The sequence below is a fragment of the Sinocyclocheilus rhinocerous genome, unplaced genomic scaffold (genome assembly GCF_001515625.1).
Source record: "Sinocyclocheilus rhinocerous isolate Xijiao unplaced genomic scaffold, SAMN03320098_v1.1 scaffold278, whole genome shotgun sequence".
In the NCBI taxonomy this organism is placed as follows: Eukaryota; Metazoa; Chordata; class Actinopteri; order Cypriniformes; family Cyprinidae; genus Sinocyclocheilus; species Sinocyclocheilus rhinocerous.
Window position 1 is genome coordinate 785,700 of NW_015664178.1, and position 11,748 is coordinate 797,447.

The 11,748-nt window shown below is 37.8% G+C and overlaps 2 protein-coding genes across 3 annotated transcripts in view; both read right to left on the reverse strand.

The window, feature by feature from the left end:
* Positions 1–5,333, reverse strand: LOC107729661 (negative regulator of reactive oxygen species-like). The gene is made up of 3 exons (XM_016540309.1): positions 4,286–5,333; positions 3,045–3,165; positions 1–2,589 (listed from the first exon to the last, which is right to left on the reverse strand). Exons 2-3 carry the CDS (start codon positions 3,150–3,152, stop codon positions 649–651), a joined length of 2,049 nt encoding a protein of 682 aa, XP_016395795.1. The 5' UTR covers positions 3,153–3,165; positions 4,286–5,333; the 3' UTR covers positions 1–648.
* Positions 5,334–7,579: 2,246 nt separating this feature from the next.
* fbxo45 (F-box protein 45) overlaps positions 7,580–11,748 on the reverse strand; it is a 14,177-nt gene continuing 10,008 nt past the window's right edge. For both annotated transcript variants that reach the window (XM_016540311.1, XM_016540310.1), the window contains exon 3: positions 7,580–7,925. In XM_016540311.1, the coding sequence (XP_016395797.1) occupies positions 7,740–7,925 (186 nt within the window). In that variant the 3' untranslated portion in view covers positions 7,580–7,739. The remainder of the gene's footprint in view (positions 7,926–11,748) is intronic.

An 11,748-nucleotide genomic window follows, 5' to 3' on the forward strand; every position in this document is an offset into this window, starting at 1 on the left:
GATATTGAATGCACCACAAGTTGCTTTGGATCAAGCTTTTGCCAAATGAATAAAATAAATGCAAATATAAAATATCATGACCGAAAGTATAATTGCAACTTTTCATTAAAAGGGAAATATCTTTCACATTGACAAACCATCCAGCAGCCAAACGCTTTTCATGCATTTTAATGAGGATAAAATGAAATACATTCATGTTTAGAGACCAATATGGCCTAAATCTTTCACATTAATATCATATTTCTCTTCCTTTATGTCCAGTTGTCTGAAAGTAGCAACCTTTAAGAGCATATTTAACATGTTAGCCCCTTCCCAGCAGGCACTGGACGTCTATATAACGTCAGATTGACATTGGGCATGACTTCGGGCAGACGTTGCATTTTGGTTGAAAATGAAAATCGGGTTGACGTCAGTATTTGACTTAACGTTGGATTTTGGTTACACAACCTAAAAACAACAAAATATCAACATCAGCTGACGTCAGTATTGGACACCAATTTAACATTGACATTAGACGTTGAATTTACATTGAATTTTGGTCACCCGACGTCGCAACCGAAATGTAACCAATTATCAACATCTTATGACGTTGTGTGCCTGCTGGGTTATATTACAGAGACATTCATTAGTTTTACAATAGCATGCTTCTCAATAAGGAGCCGGCCTCCAGCATCTCTTTTTAATAGCACGAGGCAACATTCTTGGCTTAAAGGTGAGCATATAAATGACGGATATACCCATGATGGAAACACTAACTGTTACAAAGAGAAGAATGTACCAAACAACAGACTCTTCATTGCTGGAACCACCACAGTGGATGGCGTCCAAAAGCACGACCTTGTGACGCCTGTGGTTTAAGTCCAAACATGTAATCTCTGAGAGATCTACAATACTGATGCCTTTATTCTCCCCGAAGGTACTGTACCAGTTTAAATGGCAACAGTTGAAGGCATTTCCATTCATATAAACAGTCTGCAGTCTTTGAGCTAACATGCCAGCATGTTGGGACGGGATGGTTGTCAACATGTTATCCCTCAAGTCCAGAAGCTTCAGGTTTAATGCTATTAGAGATTCAGGAAGTTCTGGTAGTGAGTTTCTACAGATGTTTAAACTCTTCAAATGGCCGTATAAAGAGAAGTCAAAGTCTTGAAGACCAGTATTACCAAGTCCCAAGTGCTGCAAAGTGTTTGCGAGACCTTCCAGAGATTCCTGTTTGAGGTTTAGGTCCGGATTGTTAGAAAGTTCGAGATGGGTTAGCGGCGTGCCCTTGAACGCTGAAGACGGGATGTTCTGAATGCTACACCCGGCAAGATAGAGCTGTTTTAGGGAAACGATGTTGGACCACTCAACACATCCTGAGGAACTCGGCAAGTAACACACATCCACAGTGTTGTGACTGAGATCTAGTGTACAAAGTTTTGGTAGACTAGCAAAAATCCTAGTTGGGACGTTCTGAAGGTCATTTGTACTCAGATTGAGATGCGTGAGATTGTTCAGCTCGCTAATGGAGTGTTGGCTTGCTTTCAGCTCGGTTAACCTGTTTCGGCTAACGTCCAGTTCATAGAGGGTGACAGGTAGATCTTCAGGCGTCAAACTAAAGGACTGTAAACAGTTGCTTCTCAGCCTCAGCCAGTAAAGATGCGGCATCTGCTGAATGAATCCCTGAGGGAAGTAGTTCACCTTGTTTTCACTCAAGTCCAGGAGCTCTACTGAGGAAAGATCACCGTGAAGATTCTCATTCCAGAGCTCTACTGTGATGCTGCTTACATTTTGCCCCAAGTTGTAGTACTCAACACTAGTGGTCCAGTTTGAAGATGTGTAATTTGATAAGTGTTGGTAAAAACCAACTCGATTATTGGACAACAACAAAGTTCTTATTCGATTTTTTGTTGGAAGGAATGGAAAGAACAGCAAATGGTTGTCAGACAGATCCAACGTCTCCAGCTGAAAGGTCTCAGTCAAATTTTGATTGGTTATGAACCATTCAATGGAATTGTGGCTGGCGTTTAGGACCAGCAGTTGGGTCATTTCAAAGTTGACCAAACATGGTAAGCAGTTGAAGGCCAGGTTCAACCTTTGGAGCTTTTTCATATGATCAAATGCTCCATCGATCTCAAACAACAAGTTCCTCTCGACGTTCAGCTCCCTAAGCTGATGAAGGTTTCTGAATGTTGACTCATCCAGCCTCAGAATGGCATTCCGGGACAAGTATAGAGACTCAAGCGAGGACAGATTCTGTACCAGCAGAGACACCATGTCCTCCGAGAGGCCATTACCTGAAAGATCAAGGGTCTTTAGTTGGGACAGAGAGCTTAAGGACTGGGCCACTTGCTTGTGTCCATAGTAAAGCTCGTTGTTGGCTAAATTTAGTTTTTTTAAAAGAGGCGATTCAGAGAACACACTCTCTTCCACCGTCATTAGCAGATTGTTCCCACAGCTGAACGTCTGTAGAAGAGGATACCTGGAGAGACAACCATCTTGCAGATTTAACAGAAGGTTATTGTCTAAGAAGATCTCCTCAGTTTTAAGTGGTAAATGATCTGGTATGGCAGTGAGCTGACAGCTGTTGCACAGAGCCGTGCTTCGGATCTTGAGATGGGGAGATAGACAAAAAAAAAAGAGAAGGAAAGACTGATTTAGATTATTCTTACACACAATGGAAAAATAATGAGCTTAATCATTTCCACTACAGGTAATTTGGCCCATCTGAATCTTTTCTAAGTCCACGGAGAACATCAAAGATAGACAAACAAGCAAATTTAGCCCACTTGTGGTTTGCTGATTAGACTTCATAATAGTTTTTACACGTTAAACATGTTTAGTCAAGTAACCTAAAAATGCACTTCATGTGGTAACATCGGGTCACACCACAAGTAATAGCTTGTTAAGGTAACAACTGTAAGGTTTAGCATTTTGAATACATCTTCTATTTGAAAACTACTATGTAATATGCTAAAGGAATATGCTTATTTCACTTCCAGAGAATTATCATGCGCATCAGTGTTCATCTAAATGTATTTGTAGTCTTCCCATTTCTCACATACCAGCCTGCAGGGGAAGGTCTGCGGATATCCTGAGACTGAAAGGAGGACCACCAGTAGTGGCACCACTGCATGACAGAGCACGATGGACAAGCGATCGAACACCGGCATCTTAACATGATCACTGTAATGAAGTAATAAAACATGACCACAATTATATATAAATATATGTTATTAGATATTAAAAGGATATTATTAGACACTTACAGATACTTTTTTATTTATGCTTTATGTAAATGCACTATTACATGAACACTTTACAGTGTCCATGTAAAGGTGTATTTACAGAAGTATTTTTGAAGTTCCTAAAATATTATTTTGTAAATCCACTTGACATTACACATTGCTGTTGCATTAGAATGTAATTTTTGTAATATATGAGTACACAAACACTGTAATATAAAGTGCATCTCAAATCTTTTAGACACTAAAATTCTTCCTTTAAGACACTCCATTTTCAATTTTTATATCATAACAGAAAATACTTTTGACACCTAGCGGTCTACGTGTGGCAGGGACAGCGGAAATTTGTGGCTGCAGCTAACATCAATCGACTCCAGCCAACTGTGATACAGGTTATAAATCAGATTGACAAAATGCACACATTTTGTCACAGTCATTAATCAATATACACTGGCCCTAAAAACATTTGGACACTTAGGTCAAACTTAAAAACGTATTAATGTCACTGCATTACCAAAATACCTAACCAAATGGCATTTATTCAAAAGAAAGAGTCACTTCAAGCTTAAATTGAAGACATATTACTTTGAATAAAACAAATTTAAATAATAAAAAAATTTATCATTTTTAATGATCAATTTTAAATATAAAAACAGTATATACTGCACATAATTGAAGTTCACTCTTAAAAATCTAAAAGGTCATCATTTGAGAGATCTAAAAAAGTCATTTGTTTGTTGATGCCAGTTGGTTTGATATTTTGTTTTCTAATTTTATTTGACCTTTTGAGTGTGACCTACGAGTCCAATTACTTTTGGGTCCACTGTATGCATCAAAGGTAAGACACAATATCCTGCAAACAGTTAAAAGAGCTCGATCACCACAAAAATTGATAATATTGCGCCTTTGAGTAAGATACGGCAGGTGACTATCCCTGTAATGAGTGTACTGAAAGTCGTATTAAATCAAAGACAAACCAAAAGACAATGTGCTATTAAACATTCACCCTGGCCGTTTCACATTTATACACAGTCTGACGTGAGTATACCGGGCACGCTTACCCCAGTGGCCAGGATCGCGCCCTCCGCTCCTCTGTGAAGTTTACAGAAGACCATTACATCAGTTTGCGGGGAGGTTCTGTTGGCTTGGTCTCTCCGGAGATGCAAAGTGCTTGACATCTGCATCTCTGCAATGTCTTTAGTAATTGCGGAAGCAAGCAAGCAACGGAAACGCAGTCACATGAAGGCAGCCAAGATCATAAATTTCACACACACGAGCGCGCGCACACACTGCAGGGTCAGAAATATGCACGTTAAATATGTAAAAATCGACCACTTCCCACAACAGCAAAAGTATTTCGGTTTCAGTAGGCTAACGGAGCAGGAGAATGAGCATGAAGGACATTTAATGGTTCTTACATAAAAAAACATGAGGAAAAATATTAACGTGATAACCGTCGCGCGTGGAGGTGCAAAAAGCACCTGTAAAAGTTGTATGTTGCACAAACATTTCGACCTTACTTCTGTCTTGTTCAGTAGACCACAAACCTACCAAGTGAACACACCCAAAGCACCCACTACTGGTTTCACTCATCAGATACTACTCGAGAGGAAACCACCAAGAGCTCACACCCTTCCTGCTAGAAAGATGCAGGCCCATCACTTCTGCTCGTTGAAACCGTCACATTCTTCTCACAAGCTGTGCTAAAGTGAAAACTTTTGAAAACGTTCACGCGTGCCACACTGCTTCATTAACAAACACGTCTGCTGATAGCCATCAGCCTAAAAGCGATCCCGTTTTTTTCATGACAGTAATGTATCTCACCGCAGCCCATTTTAATTTCCCTGCAGTAGCCTACATTGCACAGCAAAAAGAAAGGCGTACGGATTATAGAGTGCAATCAAGTGTGACCTGTTTTAAGGTGCTGCATATACAAAAACCTTATAGTTTCACATAAATAAAACGTCTGAAGTGCTAAAAAATAAGCACATTTGTGCTTGCTCGTGCAAGACTTGTGTTGTGTGTGGTTCCCAGACCATGGCTTGTGGTTGCCATGCAGTTGCTAGGCTATTGCTAGCACACATACATCACGGAGACGTCTATTTGACGTCTGCAGATGTTTAGAAGATGTTTGTAAGATGTTTATGATTTAGAATGTATGTAAAACTGACATCTTAAAGATGTCTATCAGATGTTTGTACACAGCAGATGCTTTCCAGATGAAGCGATCTTTAACAGACATCTTGCAGACGTGCGCATGCTATCTGGGTTGTAGTGTGTTGCTGTGCCCTTGTGTCGGGACATTTTAGTGTGTTGCTATGCAGTTGCTAAGGTGTTTTAAGTTTCAGTATGTGTCTATGCAGTGGCTAGGGTGTTTCAAGGTCAGAGGTGTCCAAACTCCTTCCGGCAAAGTTTAGCTCCAACTTGCTTCAACACACCTGCCTGGAAGTTTCTAGTATGCCTAGTACAGCGGTGGTCAATGTCGGTTCTGGAGAGCCACAGTCCTGCAGAGTTTTGCTCTAACCTTGATAAAAACTCACCTGCCTGCGGATTTTTAGTAACCCTTAGACCTTGATTAGCTTGCTCAGGTGTGTTTGATTAGGGTGGGAGCTAAAGTCTGCAGGACTGTCCCCTTGTTCAAATACCTACACTTGCGGTCTTGGCCACTTGAGAGCGCATGCGTGCGACAGGAAGCAAGTGCACCAGACTGTCCCAGGTCTTAAAAACGTCAAAGCGCAGTGCCCCTTATGCCGAGTTCACACTGCACGATTTTAGCCCGATTTTTCACTCGCCGACAGGTTTTGTGAAATCGCCGACAAATGCCCGACATCGGAGGCAAATCGGTGCTCGTTCACGCGAGTGACAATCACACAGTGTGAATAATGCTACCCCAGATAGTCACGCAATGTGAAAACAACGGCGATCCGATGAGTTTGAAAATCGTGCAGTGTGAACTCGGCATTAACGCACACTAAATCCACAGTCCGCTCCGGAGCGGTATTCAAGGCTTAGTGTATCCCATCATGCATCATGTTGTGGAAATAAATCGTGAGACTTTTTGCTGAGATCTCGCGAGAGGTCACGGAAACCTTTCCAATGTAGCCTATATTAAATATTATTAATAATTAGATATTAGCTACATATAATTTGGTAGTAAAACAAAGAGTTGCACGTTTTATTGGTGCAAATGAGTAGTGGTGATAATTATTTTGTACAACATTTGCAACTGCTTTTTATCATTTAATTACAAGCATCACAAAATTAAATTGTGTCATCTGTTATAGGGACTACTGAACAGACATTTAAAAGTTGATTTTAAAATGCAAAGTATTGAAAATAAAAATAAAGCTCTGTAAACACTTGGTTTCAGGTAATGAAAAGTTCTACATACACTTGTGGTCTTCATGCTCACTTGAACACTTGGATCAAATACAGGAAATACATCATATAAGTAGTCAAGTGGTCAAGTGCAAAGACCGCAAGTGTGGGTAATTGGACAAAGGGTGTGGCTCTCCAGGACTTGGCCACCCCTAGTAAGATCTTGATTAGTTGGTTCATGTGTGTTCAATTGGGGTTGGAACAAAACTGCAGGACAGTGCAGTGGTCCTTCAGGAGCAGGATTTGACACCAGGTTCACAAGTCTCTATGACAGCAGTTCTAATATTTTGACCCCATGGCCCTCACGTTGTCCACAACAATATTTGAAGGGTGAATGATTTGTCCAGTTATTCATGATTTACTAAGGATTAAGTATAAGAATTTTTACAAATATTTTTTACTTACAATTTCCACCTGAGGCAATGTTTTACAACTTGGCATGACTAGGAAAATGTATATTCATAAAATTTGTAAAAATGCCCATGGAGTTATAAGATTTTATTAATTTACAGTACTTTTCCAGGTCTATCAATCTCAACTTTAGAATTAGACTACTTTATATATTCAGATTTTCCAAGACAGTGGGAACTCTGGTTCTTAAAAAAAAAAAAAAAAGTTGTTAAAGGGGAGAATTAAAATGAGAAATATTATTTGTCTTATTTTAAATAATTTTAAGTCATCTAAATGAAGGAATTGTCCTTTCCAGCCATTTTAGATAAACTGCAGCACACAGAAACACTTAAAGGGGTCATATGATGCGATTTCAAATTTTCCTTTCTCTTTTGCTGTGGATCGCCGGATCAGCTTTCACCGTGGACGAAGCGGAGCTTACAACACTGTTCCAGAACAGTTCAACCCAAATATTCAGATGTGTCCAGCGCATTTTATGGAGGACTGTTTCCTGATCCTGGTAGAGTAGACTACAATGCCGGCTGTTCTGACTCACAGACTGTAAGTAAGTTTTTTAGATGTTCAACTGAAATCCGCAGATGTGTGTTGGACATCCTCATCATCAACAAGCCCACCACCAACCACCTATTTCCCCATTTTTTTTACTCAAGATGTGAAAAGCCAAGAGTCTTATGTATGTCAAACAGCAGTTGTCGTGATGCTTTCCGATTCTAATAGTTCTAATACTTATCCATCCAGGGGTCTTCCCAGATACACCATAGTCACTTCAGTGTTCCCATAGACGGCTGACACAGCTGGAAACAGGCATGTTTTGGGCAGCCCTCGGAACGCCACTCCAAGGAACTCAAAATCTCGTTCAAAGGCTAGTGTCTTATCATCCATGTCTAGGATTACACGTATTCTCTCCCCGATCTGGAAAATAAATACAAGCATATTATAGATACTTCTTTTTTAAGGAAAACTTCATCATTTACTCTCCCTCCTGTTGTTCCAAACTTGTATGCTAGCATTTTTCCCATCAAAAGGAGGTGAGAAAAGGAGATGCAAAAATGAAAGTGAAAGTCGGAATTTGTGCTCTACATTTAACCCATCCAAGTGCACACACACAGCAGTGAGTAGTGAACAAACACACACACATACATGAACACACACCCGGAGCAGTGGGCAGCCATTTTTGCTGCGGCGCCAGGGAACATTTGGGGGTTTGGTGCCTTGCTCAAGGGTCAAGGGTCTTACCTCAGTCATGGTATTGAGGGTGGAAGAGAGCGCTGGTCACTCACTCCCCCCACCTACAATCCCTGCCAGTACCGAGACTCAAACCTGCGACCTTTGGGTTACAAGTCCGACTCTCTAACCAATAGGCCACGACTGCCCCTGGCAGTTGGAATTGACAGATTTCACAGAAAATTTCACAGGGTATGATAGGAACAGACATCAAACTGTTAGCTTCAGACATCTTATTCCATCTAGTCGGAGGATTTCAAACATGATTTAATATTTGAAAGAGTCGATTTTTAGAACACGTTATTTTCGTGCATTTGTGCAGGTTTGTTGTTTTAGGAATGACTTAAAAAGTCATAAAAAATGTATGTGAGATCCTCATTCATTTTGTGTATGGCCAGTTTGTCTCTGTAACCATTTACAAAGTTGGGCAGTGATGCCTAGTGTTTTAAAATCTATTACAATTTTAAATGTTGTGTAGTGTATTCTGTCTTCTGCAGCAATACAATACCTTTGTGCAAACAACAATTCTCAAACAAGAGATTCTCAGCGAATAATAATTCCTCACAAAGTTAAAAAGCAGCTTTGGAAAACTTGGAATATAGTGCACGAGTCATATTACGACTGCTTTTATGGTGTTTTTTTCCATTTTTGGAGCTTGACATCTGTGGTCGCTATAAATGTTGTTGTATGGACTGCACAAAGATTGCTGTATAAAAATTATTCTAAATATCTCCTTTTCACAGAAAAGATAACAGCAAAAATAACAGGTTTAGAAAATGAGTGAGAAAATAATAATGACAGAATTCAAAAATGTTTAATTATCTCTTTAAATTAATTTAAAGAGATCATTTAAATAATTACGAACAAATAATGCTAGTGAGACAGCTTTAGTATTAAGACCAGTAACTAAGTTAGATGTTGAAAAGGTAGACATGTCTCTTAAGTCCTCAAGGGCTAAAGATATCTATGGTATAGACACACTTTTATTGAAACAAATTAGTTCCTCAATAGTTAACCCTTTAACACATATTATTAATAGTTCATTAGATTAAGGGAGATTCCCTACCTCTTGGAAACCGACGTTTGTGGCCCCTAAATTTAAGGGAGGTGACCCCTGTTTAACCAGCCATTATAGGCCAATTAGTGTCCTCCCCACAATATCAAAAGTTTTTGAAAAACTGGTGGCTAAACAAATTATTGACCATTTTAATAATAGTCCTTTTCAATTACATCCGATGCAGTTCGGCTTTAGGATAAATCATTCAAAAGAAACGGCTACTTGTTATTTTATTGAAAAGGTAAAGGCATTAATGGATAAAGGTGGAGTGGTAGGAGCTGTATTTCTTGATTTACAGAAAGCGTTTGATATTGTAAATCATAATATTCTTTTACATATATTACTCAATTTTAATTTTTCGACAAAATCTTTAAGTTTAATTGAATCTTATCTCTCCTCCCGTTCTCAGGTAGTAAAAATGTATAATTATAAATCCAATTCACTATGCCTTTCAACTGGTGTTCCACAAGGGTCCATATTGGGGCCAATTCTCTTTAGCATGTATATGAATGATTTACCCACGGAGTGTCAACAATGTAATATCATAATGTATGCTGACGATACAGTCATTTTCACGCATGGTAAAAATGCAGAAGAGGTTGCAAATAAGTTGACAGATGTTCTGGCAAAAATCATATCCTGGCTCAATCAGTGTTATCTGAAATTAAACGTGTCAAAAACAGCTTGTATGTTCTATTCTAAAGGACATAGTGTTGATATAAAACAGGTTATTTTCATTTCGGGAGAGAGATTAAAAGTTGTTTCGGAATATAAATACTTAGGGGTTCATTTGGACTCATGTCTTAGTTTTAAAATGCATATAAAAAAGGTATGTAAAAAGGTAAAATTTTATTTAGTTAATTTTCGAATTATTAGAAACTCTTTATCAAATGAGGCTGCAAAGGTATATTTTCATTCTATGATTCTTTCTCATATTACTTATTGTCTGACAAGCTGGTCTAATACACATGCTTTTGTTCTAAAAACTTTGGAATTATTGTACAAACAAGCACTTAAAATTTTAGATTAAACTAATTTAGTTTTCACCATTGTCATATCTTAAATACGTATAACCTGCTTAGCTGGGAAAACATCACTAAGTATAAAAATGTTTGTTTAGTTTATAAGATTATGCATGGTTTAGCTCCTCCTCTGGTTGATTTTATTAAATTTAAATCTACTGAAAACAGAGTAACTAGAGGTGCAGCTAAAGCTGATTGCATAATTCCACATAGAAAAACCTTGTTTGGTCAAGCTGTTTTCTTTCTCAGAGCATCACATCAGTGGAATTCAATACCACAATCAATTAGAGAATGTACATCATTTAACTCATTTAAGCATAATTTTAAGAAATGGCTTCTTCATAACCAACAATGTGAACATTAATGTTGTTTATATATCTTAATAAGCTGCTTTCTATTTAATTTTTTTTAATACATATTTCTTTATTATTTTATTGTCAGTTTGTATAATTTGTTGCTTAATTTTTGGTTGAATTTCGTTTGTCATTGTTTTTTCTATTTTGTTAAAAAAAAAATTTCCCCCTTCTAGTTTTTTGGCCTAATAACATCTGGCAAAGGGACTACCAATGAAAACTAGCCTTTGGGCTAATTTGGGTACATTTACATTCATGAATGTTGATTAATGTACACTATCCCTTTTTTTTTGTGAAATAAAAATAATAATAAAAAAAGAATATTTCACCTAAAAATTACAGGTCTGACATCATTTACTCAATGTCATGTCATTCCATTCATAGTTTGCTTTCTTCTGTGAAACACAATAATGTTTGAATGTTTATAGAATGTTTCAGCTGTTTTTGTCCTTCTTATGATGAAAATAATACAAAAAGGGCATAAAGGTAGCGTTAGACTAACTCATATGACTTGGCTGGTATATTTTAAGTTACTTTAAATAATAAACAGAATTGTAAGCCTTTTTTCAATTTCAAATTAAATCAAAACATATATAGTGTATGGATTTTGTAAGAAAATTGTATCATCGAGCATCGGAGTCTGATAGCTTTGACAGCTGAGTGTCCAACATTTCACACATAGTCTTTTCAGTTATTTAAGTGCATGATGATCAGGGTACTTGAAATGCACTTTTTCTTTTTGGAACTTTCGGTATGAACAATTACACTATTTATACTACAAAATGGCATAGAATAGTGCATAAATACGCATATTGGGATGCACCTTACGACTATATCAAACATGGCGACAAACCTAAAGCATTCTCTTTTGTTTTTTACAGAAGAAATGACATGAGGGTGAATAAAAGATGACAGAATTTTTAGGTGAACTATCCTTTGGAATGGCACGTTTTTTTATGTATATATACAGTGGGTACGGAAAGTATTCAGACCCCCTTAAATTTTTCACTCTTTGTTATATTGCAGCCATTTGCTAAAATCATTTAAGTTAATTTTTTTTCCTCATTAATGTACACACA

What these genes read in the sequence shown, in the direction of transcription:
- LOC107729661 (XM_016540309.1), bottom strand. Translation starts at nt 3,152, where the DNA reads ATGCCGGTGTTCGATCGCTTGTCCATCGTGCTCTGTCATGCAGTGGTG. An exon ending in AGACCTTCCCCTGCAGGCTG is followed by an intron (nt 2,590 to 3,044) that starts GTATGTGAGAAA and finishes CCCCATCTCAAG; the next exon opens with ATCCGAAGCACGGCTCTGTG.